We start from the raw sequence: 18,924 nt of genomic DNA on the forward strand, positions 1-18,924 counted from the left end.
TTAGAATAGAACAGAACAGAACAGGATAGGATAGTTCCGGTTGGAAGGGACCTACAGCAATCATTTAGTCGAACTGCCTGAGTACTTCAGGGCTGACCAAAAGCTAAAGCATATTATTAAAGGCATTGTCCAAATACCTCTTAAAACCTGACAGGCTTGGGGCATTGACCACCTCTCTAGGAAGCCTGGATATAAGTTTTAGGGTGAATAAATTTCATGTGAAAAATTGCTGGTTTTTTAGGGTTCATGAATACCAAATGGGATGCTTAGTGGCTGCCTAAGTAACAAATAACACACATCTCCCTTCTGTGTTTCACAGAGCAAGCCAGTTAATTCTGGTACTATTAAACCAACTCTGCTAGTGGCTGAATTGAATTTTTTTGTTGGTACAACCTCAGCCCTAATTAAACATTTATAACCTCACATAGCTAGATACAATACAAGTCACCCTGACTGAGAGACCTTTGCTCACGGAAAATCAGCATTTGATGTTCAAAAGACAGAATGGAACCAGCATATTAAAGCATCTACCCACTATCCAAACAGTCCCTATTGTTACAGTTATTGCCAGTAATATCCTGTTTGTCACTGGGATAGCACTTTCGTTCGCCTGCTGTAGAAATAGCCATTTACCTCGTGGCTAAAGCCTTTCAGTATGGGACTTGGAAATTCACCAAAGGTAAGGAAACCTACTCAGAGCTCTGGCTTCCAGCAAAACCTCTTCAAAATGCCTTGAGAAATTACCAGACTCATAAACTTCCACACATCCAACAAAAGAAACCATTTTTGTATCCAAGTAACAAATTTGCCTTCCCCATCTCCCTGGCATTGCCTCTGACCCTAGTCTACATCCATCACATCCCAACCCTGGCAACAGGCCCCAAAAAAATTCATTTTTGTGGACTGCGGGTGAAATTTGTGGCAGAATTTTACTAGTGCGGAGCTTATAACTGGTTTGGACTTTTGTACAGTGCAGCTCCATACACGGTGAAACACCAACAGCCTTTTCGTCCCAGGCATCGCCGTATCTGAGTTGTAAAGGCTACGTAAGTTATCTGCAGACAGCCTGCTCCTTCCCTGGGTGAAATCCATCTACTGCCTTTGATTTTCTTAGAGGCAGGTTGGGCCCAAATTTCAGAAAGCGGTTTCAAGCCCCTTCGTGTGAAAGGCACTGAATAAGTACCGTACAGATCTAATAGTGTTGGAGCTGAGCCCTTTGAAACGTTGGTTGCTTCCTCTGGGCCACCCTTGTCTGTAACGTTCACCTGCTTCACCCGTGCCATGAAAACATGCCTGGGGAAGGAACTGAAAAGATGCAACGCAGCAGGGCAAGTAAACGCAGCTGGTGCTGTGGGGCCGTGAACGGTTAACGCCTTGGCCACGGCAATGGTGCATCTGGAGCTTTTCCCAACGCTGGGCTGGAGAGTATCACTGTCTCTCCCGAGTCGCTGGAGTTGCGGCAGTGAGAAACTGCTCTGAGATCACCACCCCCTTTTTCCATTAGAAAGAAGGAAATTGGTAAATGCCCTGGGACTCACAACTGCTGGTAACAACGCCTGGGTGAAAAACCTTCAATGGAAAGTGCAGCTTTGCAAAAATCTGCAGCAATTAATTGCTTTTGAGCATTTCCAGTACAGAACTGAATCAAATGGTTTCAGCTTGTTTGGGAAAGTTGAAACAGTTGGTTTTGGCAGGGGCGAGGGCAGGGGCAGGAAAACCAGTTCCCTGGGGTAAATTCAAGTGTGATTTTCCAGAGCCTCAACCACTCCGCAGGACCTGCCCATGTGTGAAGCCTCCCTGTGTGCCATGGTGCCTGTGGTATCACCATGCCCACGGCACCGCTATGCCCACGGTACTGCCGTGCCACCTCTCCTCTTGACCGCGGGCTGCCACGCAGATAGCTGTGGAAGGGGCTGCTGCAATAGGATACCCTAAAGGCTGTAAGCTCAGGTGTAAGGTTGCCCCCGGCGAGCTCTTTTCTCTCTCAATACCCACAGTATTTTAAATAGGTTATGTTATACTTTATGCCATGTAATATTTTTATGTTTTATGAGTGGGATTTTTTCCAGCACTCTGCTCCAGAAGTCATTTCCACTGCTCAATTCTCTGTGCAGTTTTGTAGTGAAATTGGTTTAATAAATGATGGGATTTCTCAAAAAACTGAAATTCCGTTTTGGATCAAGGCTGGTTTTGACCACTGCTGCTGGACAGGGTTTGGTCTCAGAATAGCATGTTAATATACAGAGTTATTTTTTCCCTTATCTTTCTGAACTTTCTCATTGAAAACATTTTTAGTTTATATTTGTGTACTGTAATAGTTAAGAAGGCAAATAAGACTAGCTGGAGATATTTTAGCGGTCTAAATTTTCAAACCCTGAAAACACAGCTTGATTTAAAAGTGCATGCATACTGCTTTTACCTGGCACCCTAAGGAAATAAAGATTACGCAGCGACACTCTTCATCTTCCTGTCCCCCTCTCAGCCCTCCTCTCCCTCAGTAACTTTTGAACCCACCAGCAATTTCTACCGCTTCTGACAGAAAGGAAACAAAATCAAAGCACGTCCCTGCGAGTCACCCTCGGCTGGCTAGGGAAGAGAAACTCGGAGCGGTGCCCCCACCGGGTGCCAGCCTGCCCGGCTGGCATCAGTCCTATATGTGTGCACACACGTGTGCACCCACACTCACACCAAAACCACCCAGCCTGCAGGACAATGCATACGAGGTCTGGTATCGGCTACCGTATGAGTTTTTCCATATGCAGAGGTATTAGCAGGGCATGGGAGACAGCGAAGGACAGGGGCGTATTGCTGGGAAGCAAAGCTGGAAGGGACAAGCAGAGCTCAGCTTATCATGGGAAAGTGGGTGCTGTTGCAATATAAGACATAAATTCATGCAGCCAGGCTTCCTTAGGGTTTTTGGCTCATGGAAGTACTTATTTCCACCACGCAATATTCTTATATCTTGTCTGGGTAAAGGGTTTTTTCTAAAATGGTCATTTCATCTATCTGGTGGGAAGGGTGGATGAAAGAGAGCGTTGCTTGCATTAGAAGTGACGCTGCCCACTCTTGTGGAGGAAAAGGTCTTCACATTTCCATGGATCAGATTCTGCAATTACACAGCTTTCTTGTTTGGCCAGTTCATCTGCTAAACCTGACATGAAGCCAGAATGAAAACAGAGATTTTCCCATTACAGAATACCAAATCTATGATAAGCCACGCCATGAAAATTCAGTTTTTAAGGAGGTGGGGAGAGAATGAGGGAAACTCCAACTGCTGCTGCAAGATAAGCAATGAGCTTTGCAGTGCTTCTAGAATCTGTTTCTCAGGGATCTCATAAACAACAACAACAACCGTAAGCCAAAGGAGCAGCGAGAGAAGAAAAACAGCAGAATTTGGGATAGGAAAATTTAAACAGAAGTCTGATCAACAGTTTTAGCCTATCAGACCATCTGCGTGATAACTTTGGGCACAGCTGGGTAAAATAAGTAACTGCTACAGAAAGAGGCCTGTGAATATTGCACTTAATCTGTGAGTCTGTTTTGCACAGCGATGCAGCGAACATCATCGATGGTCTTGATTATGCTCATATTTTTTTCTTATACTACAAATTCTCTCATTATAAAGTACTCAAACCAGTCACCACTTCTGCTTTCCCTACCATCAAGTTATAGTATTAAAATGTATTTATAGATGGAGTAACAAATGTCTCTGAAAGGAGCATTACATTCTGACAGCACTGAAAGAGACTATGCTGGTTTTCTCGAAGATTACTCCTTAAATAGGATATAAATATTGTAATTTATGCACCATTTGCCGTGAGGTACAAGGTCACCAATAGCATATAGTTTTATGTGTGTGTATATATATATATATATATATATAGTCTTCATCATAACTGCAGCCTGTGAAGTTCAGAACATCAGAATTTCAAAAACAAAGCAAAAATACAAACTGATGGAGGCTGAATTATATTTGTTGTCCCCAAAATCCTGTGGGTTTAATTGCATCCCTAATGCTGCTTATTTGCCAAAACCAAAATAAAAATGAGAAGCAGGCAAATAAATTCTCCGAATAAATCCTGCATTGCCCCAATTGTATGAGCTGCCACCTAAGCTGCCTGGCTACCATCCAGGCCCAAATCACACTCCCGGACAAGAAGTAACCCATGCGTCCCCTCTGAACCGTCCTCTCCTCTCCCTGAGCTTCCTTTACCTCCCTCCTGGCTCTCGTGGAGCTCTCAATTAAATTTCTTTTAAAGCACTTTCTTACCTGCATAGTGGTCAAAAACAGTGGGGACATACTCCTCTGGGAAGGCATCATTGGCATAACTCATCAGCAAACAGGTTTTCCCAACTGCACCATCCCCAACCACCACGCATTTTAACATCTTCTTCGTGTTATTGCTGCTCCCGTCAGTGCAGTTGTCATCTTCTTCCTTGCAGTTCATTCTTGCTGCTGCTGCCGCCGCCGCTGCCGCTGCTCTTGCTGCTCCCAGGACTTCCAAGTGCACATGAAGGAAAAATGAAGTGCGATTGTATTGACTTTTCCTGAGTTTCGGGGGGGGGGGGGGGGAGCAGCAAATCTCAAACTCAGGAAATCATACTAATGTTTCCAGGCTGTCACAGCCGCTTCTAACAATTACCAGATCAGTCAAGAGAATCATCGAGGTGAATAAATTAAATATATAGAGAAAAATATAATAAAAAAGCGATCTGTCCTTTCTTGTTCGTCCGAGTCAGGAAATCTTCATCCTGCCCCGGAGTTCTCAGTATTTATTGCGACTTGAAAAATATCAGCAGCCTGCAGCTTTGATTCGTGTCTCCCTTCCTCCAGCTTGGCCACAGGAATCAGGGATTCCTGTTAAATCCACTCCATTTTCCATTTCATTTCTAACATGGAGGAGAGCCTGGAGGTTTTTAATGGAGTTTTTCCTTTCTTTCTCCAGCTTGCTGTGTGTCAGGAAATCATGGGTTTCCTGCTGAATTCCATATTAGGATCAGTGGGCTTGTGAAGGGCTGCAAACAATGGGAGCTCTGTGTGTATTTGTACTTTGGAGGAACTCTGCCAGGACATGGAGAAAGAAAAACACTAGAGGTCTCTCTGCAGAACAAAGTTTTTAGGCATCCTGCTCCATCCTGCGCTCCAGCTGCTCTCGGGGCTGCCGGCACCCAGAGGGGCAAGTTGGATTTCGGCGAGGCTGGGAAAGATGCGGGTGTTGGACCGACGTGGCCAGGCGGGGTACGGGGAGGCTGCGAGCTGTGCCCCTGTCTCAGGGTTGTCTCTTGTTCCCAGGAGTGATCTCCTCTGATCTCAGGATAGGTGTTTTCTTCCATTTCGGAGGGGAAAGGGGGGGAGGTAGAAAGGCAGGCGGGAGCTGTAGTGGGTAGGTAGAGTTTAATGTCAACTGTCTGTGGCTATAGCTCTTTGAACTTTGTTAGACAGAATAAATAATTGATTTTTCAATTCAGGCACTCGGTTTCTCTTGCACTTCCCCTCATCCACCCAGTAAAAGAAAAAGAGGGAGTTTTTCCTCTCCTAGTGTAAATATGTAAACACAGACAGAGAGAAAGAAGTGGAATTAAGAGTTACAGGAATTAAAAAATTAAAAAAAAAAATAAAAACACTGCATAGCAGTCTGTGGAAAGCCAGCTTTGAAATATATGATTCCTGCTTCCTCGTATGTTTTGTTCCGGTGTTTCACGTGCCTCCTAAGTCTTCTCTCTATTTAAATATATAACAGTCTATATGCACACGAAGGGCCAAACTCCCTGCTCCTTCCACAGGAAAGATTTTGCAATTTCCAGCAGAAACAAGCCAGACATTTACATTAACCCCAATACAACAGCCCAGCACATCCTGCTCGCTGCATTTCCCTTCCACAAGACTCAAAGGCTTTGAAAAGGGGAAACAACCCCCAGCCGGGACTCCACAGGGAAGGACACGGGTGCTAAATGCCTCCCCCACCTTGCTCATGCCTGTTTAGAAAGAAATGCCCAAAAGCACACACAGACTTAGAGCAACACACACCTGGGAGCGTGAAGACCAACACAACTGTAGAAACAAACTGTCTTAGCCCCAAACTGCATTGAGTAAAGAGAAACACAACCTTAATAATGAACGTCCTTAGCCCCAGGTTGCAGTGTCTTTCAATTTTTGCAGTGAAGGGGCTCAGGAGAGTCTTGGTCATTCAGTTATTTGCGCACCATGCCCCATGTTCTCCATCTTCTTCATGTCCTCCTCCTTGTTGACAACAGGGATCTTAAGTAAGCAGTGTTTGTTAGGCCCAGTATCACACCCACTGTCACAGGGCATCACTAAAGGGTTTCCCACAGGTAGGATTTCAGGTGGCATCCTCTTAGCTTCAAAACTACAGCCCCAGGCTGAGGTTTCTCCAAGAAAACTCGTGAGCTCTGGGCACCTAAATGCCTGTTCTCCAAGCATTTACTCTGCTGATCACTTCCACCATCAGCAGCACAGCTGGGTCATCCTGAGGGGCATCAAGTGTTACAGGGATTTATTCTTTAAGCTTCTTTCTAGCTGCAATCGAGGTCAAACTCCAAGCCTGTTCCTCTATTTAGCTATTATGTAGCTGAGTAGGTACTAGCACACTGATACCCTCTCTGCCTTTGCTTACCAACCTAGTGACCTTGTTGGGTAAATTTGCCAAATATATGAGTAAGTGCATGTTGTTGCAAGGTAACTGAAGAGCCTGAGGAAGCAAAGATTTCCAATAATTCATGGTTCAATTCTCCATTACCTCTATCAGACAAAAGCAACAGCTATCTTTTTTCCCATTTTACACAGGCATAATCCATCTCCAAGCTTTTTCAACATCCAACATACAGTAGTTAAGGCAAGCTTTAATGCTACTTAGCCCAGATTTAGGCCTACAACAAAATCTCCATGGCTTATTCCTTCATGCTTAGCAGGACTGTATCGCTTTGACCATAACGCTGGGCAGGCTCAGCAGGACTGTGCCCACCTCGATTTTTTTGCAAGAGTGTAAACAGTCAAATTCCCTTGCTGTTCGTCTGGAGGCTTTAACATACATTTTCCTTTCCACCTTTCTTTAACGGGTCTTTGAAAATTACTTAAAGGGGATAGCTTTTGTGATACTCAAAATATCGAGGGGCTGAACTGGAGGGTCTTTGCAAACCCTACCAATTCTCAGCTCTGATGTATGGGAAGCTTTGTAGGGAACCAGTTTTCATTAAGATTCATTAATAAAAGAACTTACATCCCTTAGCATGCATAATGGAAGTGCAGCCACGCTGTTAGAGCCTATCTAATGGCTTGTGTGGAAGAGGCCAACAGGATGAGTTTATCTTGAAGGTGAGGAAGGCTGACATCTTGCCTGTACAACTCAAATTCAGTGCTACATTTTTGCTTTACCTATATAGATCATACATACAGCTTTAGAGGAGTTATGATAAAGTTATAGCACCTGTATCTGGACTAAAAACATATGTTTTCTTTAATTTCATTACTTAACCTCGTTTGGCATCATTCAGATCAGCTGGACCAAAACATCTTAAGAGCTGGTTTAATTGCAACAAAGTATAATCACATTGTTTTACACTTTTCTCTCATGAGGTTGAGACATTATCCCCTCTGCTACTCTGTAGTTGTATCTTTTACTTGCAAAATTGGCCCGGAATCTGCTGTGTGAATTAACAGCCAGTCCTGTCATCTAGCAGTCTAGCAAAGTTTGAGGCAATCCTGTTACATTTTACAAAAGATTTCTTAACCTGCAAATTGCAAGTGACAATGCTTGAAGTTAAGCTGACCCTTCTGCGGTTGCTGTGCAAGTTTCAGCTCCCCTAAGACTACTTAGGGGACTTGTGCAGAACAGAGCTGCCTGTGAGCCCCAGCATGGAAGTCACAGGGTTATTGGTAATTATTAGCAAAGCTCAGAAGGTCTGGTGATGTAATCTGGATCCAGGGCTTTTTTGCCCTTTTACTAATCAGGTTAGAAATGGTCAGATTTGCTCATAAGATCTCAGTAAGAGCAGGCTGGTTCCAAGCCACAAAGTTTGGAAAGACGTGGCTGAAGCAAAAAAGTGAACCCAACTACTCTGATTACTTGGAAAGCTTGTTTAAATGTGTATGGCTCTTGGGTATCCAACCCAGTTTGTTTCCTACTCATTTTACAGGCTTCTTGCCAAGACCACCATGGCAAGAAGGGAGGCTAAAATAGATAATAGATATGGGCAGGTGCTATTAGCACTGTGGAATGAAGATGTCACCTGAGGCACTTTCTAGCAAAATTTCTCAAGCAAAGAGCTCTGCTCTAGATGAAGTGCCTCTGACCTTTTGTTAATTAACAAATTAACTGGCAGCAGTTCTATTCCTGGGACTGCTGAGTAAGTCCAACTTCCACATGTCTGTGTGGAAACATCAGCTTCATCTTCATCAGCACATATCTGCCAGAGCAGTCCCTAGAGTCGCTTCCTTGGGGATTAGCAAGTTCAAGGTTGGTGCAAGAAATTTTGGTGAGAAGATCTGTAGGAGATGAAGGACTTGCAAATTTGTTAATTAGCTCTGCCATGAACAATATGATTGCCAATTAACTCTATATTTCTCTGCAGGCTTGCAGAATGGAAAAAAGGATATGATGCTCTATTGTGCTCTCCCTGCTCTCTTCCCCTGGCCAACCCTGCCGCTCCCATGTTTCTCCAGTGCCTCCTGCAATGCAGTCATCTTCCTTTGTGCAATCTTGTGAGCTTAAAAATTGACAGTTAGGGGAATTTTCTCCATTAACTGGTTTCCTCACCAGACCTGACCACCTTGATTTTATAGGGGCCTTATTTTTCCCTAAGTCTTGTCCTCCTGAACCCTCCCCTTCATCATCCCCTCTTCACCTAAACCCAGCAGATCTGTCTCTACATTCTCACCCACAAGAGGCACCTCCGTGGGGTGGGGGATTTTGAAAGCGACTGCACTACCGTGAAGTTTTTCTCCCCACGTCTCGCTGCTAGAAATAGCAATGTCCAGCCACCCTCCTTCCACCTACCAGCGCTGATGTGGGAATGAAGTTTCTGGCACTAGTACTGAACTGTAAATTGACTTCAGGCAAATCTTCTCACATTTTTTCTTATCCTTTGTCTAATCTGTTTAGATTGTCAGAGTTTTGTAGGGCAGGAATTGTGTTGGTATTAGACTGAGCATACCAGAACCATATTAAGCTTAACTATCACTGTGCTGTTAAAAACAAGGTTTCCCTGGCCATCAGATTCAGGACCTTTCCTGGACTACGTTATGGTAATAGCCAGACTCCTGAGGCTAAAAGAATTTGGGACTTTAAGACATCCCCACAGTCACCGTATTCTCGGGGAGGACATCCCTAGTCCTAGATAAAGCAGCCTTGGGGTGGCTGCTCTTTGTTCTTGGGTTGCCTGTATGGCCTTCCACATTGTGCTAAGAAAAATTGAAATAGGGGCACTTTATCCTTATTCCCTCTACCCTCTCTTCCCCTTCCTTGCTGGCAGACCCATTCATCAGCCTCCCACCCCACTAAAGTGGTCGCTGAGACCTCAAGTGGATTTGATATATTGAAAAGCAGAAGCAGCAAATGAAGGAGGAAAAATAACAGTTTAACAGTGACCACAGGAGGGGTGGAAGTGCTCTGTGTGAAGCCTTTTTAGAGGCAGCTTGCTGAAGGGCAGGTGCTGAGGTTCAACTTTGAGGCTTGTTGAGTGAGAGCAAACCTCTCCACAGCCATTACACACCATCAGTCACGCTGCTACCGTCACCACCACGATGGTGGTCCATGCCATCAGCAGGGGATTCCCTGTTTCATGCTGCTGCCATGGATATAATTAGTGTCATTGGGTTTCCCTTTGGAAAGACGAGCTTATGAAACAAATGACTTCTGGGAGATGAGGTCAAGCAAAGGATGATTCATGTCCTGTCCATCAGAGTACCCTCTTGCTTCCCAGAGGCAGCTGCTATGTAATGAGAATTGCACATGGTGTATTTGTGTGTTTGTGAATGGGGGGCTGTTTTCAGCTAGGAGAGATGGTGCTTAGCTTGTTACCTTACAGTTCATTCTGCATCACTGACCATAGATAGTGCTGTGTTACTTACCCATCCATACAGCTGGTGGTACTTGTCCAGGGTCTGTATTTCCAGCTGTTCTGTTCATAGGCATTTGTATTTAGACTTTGAAGATGAGTTTTCCCAGGAGGGGACACCTGCCTCTGGATGGTGGAATATGTGCATCTGGTACATAGTCTGGTGCATCCCTATGTTTGCGTCAGGGTTCTCTTGTTTCCTCCCAGAAAACTGCTGGCTGTTTCCTCTGCCTTCTCTCCTTTCTCATTTTGCTCTTGCGTGGCTGTCTCATTATAATTCCCCCTCCCTTCACCCTCACCCTCTGACTCTCCCTCTCCCAGGAATAGAGCTGATGCCTGATGAAATATGTTTACCTCTCTCCCTATGACAGTGGAAAGAAGTGGACTTAGGTAAGCATTCAGCCTGGGATTAGCATAGCAGGAAAAAATACCACTTTAGGCAATTTCTTCCTCTCCACCTATGATATTTTCCATAGAAGTTTTTTTTTTTTCTAAATTACATTTATTTTAGGTTGAGCAATACATCAGGAGGTTAAACAAGGAGGAACCTTACCTATGCCTCCTCTGCATTGTGGAATGGCATTTGCCTCTGGAGATGGTGGACTGCTGAGAACGTAAAGGGGCTGCCATCAGGAAATCAAGCTGCACTGGGGGTACCAAAATTGTGACCAATTAGCACAGTGCGTGCATGCACTCAGTGAAGTCATTAAAGGGACAAATCTATTTTGTTCACCTCTAAGTAATGCTTGGGACATAATATGCAATTTCTTTAAAAGCAGAGAAACTTCCCCAAGTCAGATGTGACCGAATGTAGTGTTTCCAATGGGGGGAAGAAGTTCGTGTCTAAAAACATGCCAGTTGGAATCCTTAGATTTTCAGCTTCCCCCTTTTCAGGCCAAATTGCCAAGCTGGCTTTATCGTTGAAATGAACACACGGCTGATTCATAAAACACTCATGCAGAGTTTTTTGCTCTCTTGTAAAGAAGGGAGCGGGCTGCTTCCAGGGAGGGAATGTGCTTTTGTGCTACATGTGATCTTTCTGCCTCCGCTCAAAAATAAGCAGAAGGCTGGTGCTGCCTCCACATTCCAGGAGCAGGCAGATGGGAGGAGGACCAAGGTGGAAGGCAAAGGGATGTCATGCTTTTTCTGCTGTGTCTCCTTGCTGAGCCTATTGTCAGCAAAGCCTGTGGCAAAGGCACTGCAATGAGACGTAGGAGCACCGTTTCCAAACCTGCTGCTCAGACTTGCACAAGTGGAGTGGATGGTTTAAGCTATGCCCTTATCTCATGTGTAAAACAAGAATGAGGAATGCTTCCTTTTTTCTGTCTATTTATTCTGCTAACCTTCAGGGCAGGGACCAGCTCCTGCATTGTGTGAGGGGTGTGGTGGCTCCATGACAAAGCTAAACCAACTTACTTGCTGACTGTCACCAAGAAAATATTTGGCCTAACCTCATACATAGAGAGGTTGTTAAAGGAGAAAATGTGTAGGAAACTCTTGTCTTTTTTTTTTTCCCTTCATGTTGGTTTTCTGCTGGCTGAACTCCCCCAGCTCGCTATGGGGACAGCTTGGCTTTCCACCAGTGACAGTTATGGGAGGAGTGCTGGCAGCAGGTTACTTTGCTCCTTTTGTAACAATTGGAGTTTTATTTGCATCGCCAAATCATCCTCTTGCTTTAAAGGTGTCTGGGTGTGGTGGTAAAACAAGTGAGGCACCCTACCTAGAATGCTGGAATGTATGCCCCAAATTGCATGAGGTCTAAGGTTAGAGCATTAAGTCAATGCCTTAGGACCTACAAGTACCTGAACATGTAATGGAAGGGGGAGGGAGAGATGGGAAAATAGTCAAAGCCGTAATTTTCAGTGTCTGCTGGCTACTCGCAGGTGATTTTTGCAGCCACAGCAAGTGCAAGGGATGTCTTGTCAGCTCACCACTTGGGGGAAAGACGGGTCAGAGCGCGTGTGTGAATTGGTTGATAACTCAGCTCAGTGGCTAGTAATCTTTCCGCCCTAATGAAATGCATGCCAAGATTTTCTTGTGACCAAAAGCCGTCAGACACATATCGAGTACCTTCAGCTATGGGAGAGGGCTAGATGAGAGCTCCGGGGAGTGGCTGCTGTGATTCTCCAGACCTTCCTGCAGCGGGGACAAGCAGATGCCATCACCTTCGGCAGGTCCTGGTGCCTCAGCCTCTCTCCACAGTGGAGGCTCATGTTAGTGACCCGACAGCACTAGCACAGCCCTGCACCCCTCCTCAGCTGCTTCTGAAGGATTTACAAATCGCACCTAGCTCCAGGGCCACAGCCTGGGCTCTCTGAGCTGGTGCCATGGAAATGTGTTCCTGTGCTCTCTGAAGCAAATACCCCGGTGCTTTCCAAGAGGTCTATGCAGGCTTTGCAGTGCTCAGTGGGGCTTTTGCTGCAGGTAACACAGCTGTTAATGTACCTGTGCTAACATATTTGGTTTGTGTGTGGCACAAGCTGCAGTCACAGCTTTGCAGACATGACCCGGTAGGCGTTCCTGGCTCTCAGGCTGATGCAGAAACTCTTTCACCCATCTGTGCTTCCTCTTTCTCATCGCTGTCTGGCTCATTCCTCCTCTGAGTGGGCACTCACCTCTCTCATTAGGAAGCTCTGCTTATCTAGCGGTGGCCATTTGTGAAATTTAGGCATAGTGTATCATTGGGGAGCTGACTGTTAAATACTGCGGTATGGTGCTCTGCTCTGCACTGTGCTGCAATTAAGTGATGCAGCCCCATGAAGCTTTTAAGGGTCAGGCCTCCATTTCCCTGCTCCCCCTTCTCCCACAGTGGCACGTTTATGTAAAATGAGCCTGGCTGCACATTTGCCACTGTCTGAGAGCTGCCTGGGTTTGCTTCCAGTGTCTGCCATTAAATGGCAGGACTCCCTCTGGGTTGTTTTCCTTAGTTCAGAAGCACTTGAGACTATGCTGTCTTTATGAAAGTGTATTTTGCAATGGTGATATCTCAAGAGATTCAGTGGGCGAAGCTGACTCCTAAGAATTTCCAGTTTTGTTCGACTTCATTGGAGTCAAATGCAATGCATCAGAGAGGTTGTGGAGTCTCCATCTGTGGAGGTATTCAAAAGTTGTTCATATATAGTCCTGGACAACTGGGTCTAGAGCACCCTGCTTGAGCAGGAGGGTTGGACCAGATGACCTCCAGAGGTCCCTGCCAATCTCAGCTACTCTGTGATTCTGTGGTCAGATGCACCACGCAGCTTGACCTCTTCCTCTGTCTCAATGTACAACGACATTCCATGCATATTTATTTTGTATGCCTCTTCCCACATGTACCTCTGAGGACCAGCACTGCAGCATATTTCAAGAATTTGTACAGAACCCTCTAGTCATGAAGGAAATCATGACTTTTCTATCATTATCCATCATCATTATCATTTCATCATTATCTACTCATCTATCATGGATATTATTGTTTCTGTCAAAACAAAATATTATGTAGACTACAAATACGGTGAATAATATGGGGAACAGTTCCCAGCGAACTATTATTGACTGAGCTTGACTCCAACATAATTTCTTTGCTGTCTTCAGGACATATTTGGTAATAGTCAGATACAGATTGCTCTTGGTTACCGCAAATGTCTAGGAGGCGATCAGGTGGATCCGTTTTCTTTCTTGTCTCTCTGATTTGCACCCTGCAGGCATCAGACCTGATTATTTGCCTTGCGTTGGGATGAACTCTACATTTTCTGATATGCACAGAAGCACGTAACTTCTCCTCCTCACCTGTGGAAGTGGCTTTTGGGCAGAAGCCTCTGTGTCCTCTCTCCGAGGGGAGAGTACAGTACAGTATGGAGATGAACAGACGTCTCAAAACAAGTGGGTTTAACATATGAACCAAAACATTAGAACTAACTTGAAAACAGCAAGCAGCTGATAAGCATTTGTAATGTAAGCTTCAGACTTCTTTGATGGACTTTGCTCATCAGTGACAGGAGCAGAACAGCCCCAATTTACGTGCTGTAACTAATGCAGGAGATCTGGAGACACAGGCTGATCTCAGTAGGCATCGCCCAGTAGGACTTTTTTCTTGGAAAAGCTTTTCCCAAAGCCCTGGGCCCGCTGTGCTCATCTGAGCCCTGTGACCATATGTTGCACTGGCTTTTGTCAGGGGACCCAGCTGTGAAGCCTTCCTTTTGTCACAGACTGACTTCTTTTTCCACTCAGGCATCCAAGCAGCATGAGAACACACTGCTGCAGGAACCACTCCACAATCATACCCTCCAGAGCAAATAATCTTTAATGCCTTGGCCACAGAGCTTGCGATGACGGTGAAGCACAGCCAGGCTCCCACGTTTAGTCCTGAGCCCAGCAGCCTTTGTCACCGTCATCAGCTGAGCTGAGAGCCCCGTGCGATAGGTGCAGTTTAGGCAGTCAAGAGCAAAGAAACCTGGTGGCTTCCAAAAGCATTTCAGTCCTTCCTGTCCTCTCTGCAGGTCTATCAGCCATGTCTCAGCCCTATCTGAGAAGGGAAAGCACTGGGGGCCTGGAAGACGTTATGTCTTTCCCTCTGTCATGGTGAGAGCCCTCTCCTTTGGTGGCAAATGAACATCAGGAATAAGATGCTTCATTTCAGCCTGTTACCATTACACTGTTTGAAATGCTCCAGTGATTTTTAATCCTTCCTGTAGATCATCTTCAGAGCTTCATCCACCTTCAAAATGGCCGTTGAGACCAATTTTGCTGTGTTAGTTACTGGATAAATAATAGAAGTAATAATCCTCAGTTAAAGTCATTCACTAAACATCCAAATAATGGCATGGTGCTTATATACATTTCTCCTCTTTCTTAAGTGTCTTGTGCACTGTGAATTTTTTTTTACCAGATTGGAAATACAGCTCAGATTGCCACCACAGATTTCAATACCTCTTTCAATTTAAACTAGACCATCTTGGGCCATATTTTGATTATTGGTGAAAAAAAAAAAAAAGGAAAGAAAAAAAAAAAGAGAGAAAACTTACTTTATAGGTTTTCCCAGAAAAGGAGCTGCCAAGCTCCTCAGAAAATCTGTCCCCATGAGATTTCCCAACTTTTTTGACCAGGTTCAGTTATCAGTCCTTTTCCAAATTTGCACTGAGGTAAGGTGGATTGGAAAACAGTCCACTGGGAAATTATACAAGAGTGGATTCATGTGACAGATCTTTCTGTGACTTGTCATGCCATGAATAGCAGAGCAACAGCCTTTCAACACTCAACCATGTCACTGCCTGCCTCGCTTTTGATGGAACTGTGGTGAGTGCGTGCTTGTGGAAACAAGGAAAAAGTTAAGTAGTGCTTTTTGTCTCAGTAAAAGGTCTGGTTTGTGTTCTCATTCAATGTTTGCATAATATCTTAATTTAATTGCCCTCCTCTATCGGCCCCTGCTCCAACTGCTCTGTGCTGGCATGCAGGATTTGCATTCAGCAATGCTTTGAAGACCGCAGTGGAAACACGCTCCTGTTACATTAAGCATTGTACGAAGGTACAGGGAAACTCAGCAGCCCCAGCCTCAGGGCATTTGCAGTCTAAAGGTGCAAATGACAGTAGGGAAGCCAGAAGGGAAAGGGTTGCCCAGCTGACATGCGAGGTAGCGGTGTTGCTAGAAATAGCACCCCATGCCCTTGACTCATAAATCAGTGGTTATCTCCTGCTAACTTAAATGCCTTCGAGTCATGTGCTATGCCTACAGCAGGTTGCTCCAAATGCAAGACCAGGGCCAGTCTAGCTGTTTATAGGATTTTCCTGCTGTGGGATCTGTCACTGTGTAGTATTTGTGGAGGACTGAGCTAAAACTGTCCTCCAGGTGCCACTTAGCTGCAGGGCACACAACCAGTGGGCTCAGGCTGGGACGCCTCCGAGTCTCTCCAGAAGAGCAGAGATGTTTCCTTGGAAATGTCACTTGCAAAAGTACATTCCCTCTCCTGACCCAGCTGTATCAGAGACTGTATAGACACAAGCAATAAAAATCGGATGACACAGGGGCCTTTCCTTAGTTCAGCTCTTTCATCTTCCTGTTGTTGTCTGTCCCTGTTGAGATCATCTCTGTTGGCTGGGCTTGAATTTGGGTTTGAAGTTGCTGCCTCACATGGCTCACGCCAGCTGCAGCTGTTCTGCCCCAAGGGACAAAGTCCAAGTCTGGACACTTCCCTACGACGACTGAATTTCCTTGGCTGGCAAGTCCCTTGGCTCCCAGCTGACACAAGTCAGTTTGGGAACCAACAGGTTGGCAAATTCTGGGTTTTGAGAAGAGTGGATTCAACACGGGCTTGAAACCCAGGAGGATTTGACAGTATGAGATCTTCTTAGGTGCACAACTACATCCTACATCTTGTCCTGCCTTCCAGAGCGTAGAAACCACATTTGCATCCGAGCAGGATGGATCTGATCGGGCAAGCAACTTCACATAACTACGAGGTTACCTCTCGCAATAGGCAGCTGCTCACAGCTGTTGTTTCCCACTGTGGATACATGCAGCTTCTTGTTTATGATGCAGGGGGAAAACTTGGGCTTTCAAACCCTAACAAGCTATTTGCTTCGCCTTCTTTGTCTCTTCACACGGCTGACCTCCGCGTCCAGCCGCGAAGGCATTCTCTGGTTTAAGAGTACCGTTGAGCGGAGTGCCAGCAGGTGATATCCCAACCTCTCCTGCCACTCTGTAATTAGCAACCCCAAACATGGAGTGGTGTTTGACCCTTTGACATTTTTTTTCTAAGGCTTTTATTAATTTGACACTAGTTTTCATAGCAACTCACCAGGGAGCTGTAACAAACATTCATCTGTACCTGCCAGAAAATGGTGGGTTTATCTGCTCAAAAGGTTATACCAAGCGTCAGAGGCCAACTGTGGTTTGAATCCTGGGGAACGTTCCTACTGTTTGATGGAAAAAATATGGAGAATTAAAGTGAGAAAATTATGATTTAAAAGCAGGATTTGTGTCACCTTGAGCTACTGAGCTCTGTTATTGTGGTCTATCAAAACTCTTACTCTCTGGGGAGCAAGCAGGTAGGAGACTTTTAACACCCCTAATGTCAGTGTTCCTGAAAGAACACTGCCTTGTCACCTGTAAATTAACTTAAAATGAAGGGTTGTTCCATTTGGTAGCTGATGGAGAATTTTTTCATCTCCCAAAGTGAACTTTTCCATTGTTTCCATGAAAAACTCTTCTCAGTGCTCACGTGATCCCTTTGCTCCTGTTCTGCCCACTTCTGGTATGAGCACACTGTTGCATAGCAATGCTTGGACACCTCAAATTGTCCTTTTTTTTTGGCCAGACACTGTGGTGATGGCTACAGTATGTGCGAATTTGGGTATAGGGTTTTTTTTGGTGGACTTACACTTTTGGTTTCATGTGGTGTTTTGTCCTAGGATCCTTTACTCTAATGCAATTTGATGGCAGTATTCACCCAGCTTATGCTCTGTCTGGACAGGGGGATATCCTTTTACGCTTTCCTTGACAAACTTGAAATGTTCTGTTGGAAGATACTTCTTCATTTGCATTCACTTTACCCCTAATTCCAGTCATGATCTCATTACTGTAATCAAGGACTCTGTCCTTCCTATATTGATTCTTCACTCTTCAGTAATTTACAGCCTCTTCTGTTTTTTCTCTTGTTGTTGCCCAGTTTGCAAACACATCCCTCATGTTTCCCCTTCAGTGTGGAAGGGGGTGTTATTCAACACAAAAGCATCTTTCAGTGCTATCTAGTGGCTCAGCGTTGTACAGTACGATGCTCTGTCCAACAGTAGATACCGCATAACCAACTTGTTTCAGACATCCCTGCAAGGCTCATTTCTCTCACCCACCTGCTGAAGGTGGCTTCAAGGTATCCATCGTACTACCCTCATTTTCACCTGTTCTTGGCTCATACCTTGGTTCTTCTGCCTAGGAATTTCTCCTCTAGCATAAATGAAAGCCTCTAATTCTTTTAGCCTCAGGCCACTGCTCCATGATGTTTACTCGGAGTCTTGAGTAAAATCTTGATGGGTTCTGAAAAGCTTTGGATGCACTGGACAGTTAAGTGACACACCATGTCAGTGGTCAGTATGTGTTTAAAAAGCAATGTAGTTGTTAATGCTGCATTCCCCCTGTGCAGATTTAATGGTGGTGGACCCAAATCTGTACAGCCAATATTTTTACTGCTGTTGAACAGATAAATCTTCCATTTAAATTCTCTTGAAAACTCATTAGTTTCTGTGTCAGATCCACTTAAGATCTCAGTGAAGCTTCCACAAAACAGCTTGCGGTTGAGACAGGAGGTCATTTCTCTCTCACACCCTATGGGGACAGCATATATGATTTTGTGTGCCTGTTAACTGCAAGTGGTCTTACAGTGGTCTTCAGCTCGCTAACACCTGCTGCTAATTCTGGCGAGTAGGTAAATAGGCCCATGCTGCTATTCTTCCCTGGTTGCTTCCATTTGCAGCGAGGTGTAATTTGAGGGGCTGCACCTTGCACATGTTTGCAAAGCAAAATCATTCCTAGGCGTAGGCAAGTTTGGGATGAAGGAAAGGACAAAGAACATCCAGACATCATAAAGCAGCAGTATGTGTCCAAAACATACCACGCTGCAGTTTCACAGCTGCCAGCAGAGAGGGGTAGCCAGGCATGTAGACAACAGCTGCACTGCCAAGGAACAAAATTACAGAGCCAGATGTTCCTCTTGGAAGTACATTACACTGAACTTGGCGGATGAGTGTGGTAGCTGCCAAGTACATCTCTTATTTGGTCATAGGTAATGATCCCTCTATCAGGGAATGTGGAGGAAAACGACCACACAGCATATCCTCACCAAAATATTATAGTTGAAACATTAACTTCTCCGGGACCAA

General features: G+C 45.0%; 1 protein-coding gene across 4 annotated transcripts in view; it reads right to left on the reverse strand.

Moving 5' to 3' along the window:
- Nucleotides 1-4,943, reverse strand: part of RHOJ (ras homolog family member J) — a 62,686-nt gene extending 57,743 nt beyond the window's left edge. For all 4 annotated transcript variants that reach the window (XR_007509615.1, XR_007509614.1, XM_049828869.1 and 1 more), the window contains exon 1: nucleotides 4,271-4,943. Coding sequence is in view for 2 of the 4 variants with exons in the window: in XM_049828869.1 (XP_049684826.1) it covers nucleotides 4,271-4,448 (178 nt within the window). In the remaining 2 variants the exon portion in view is untranslated. The remainder of the gene's footprint in view (nucleotides 1-4,270) is intronic.
- Nucleotides 4,944-18,924: the final 13,981 nt, after the last annotated feature.

The sequence above is a fragment of the Accipiter gentilis genome, chromosome 25, assembly GCF_929443795.1.
Source record: "Accipiter gentilis chromosome 25, bAccGen1.1, whole genome shotgun sequence".
NCBI lineage: Eukaryota > Metazoa > Chordata > Aves > Accipitriformes > Accipitridae > Astur > Astur gentilis.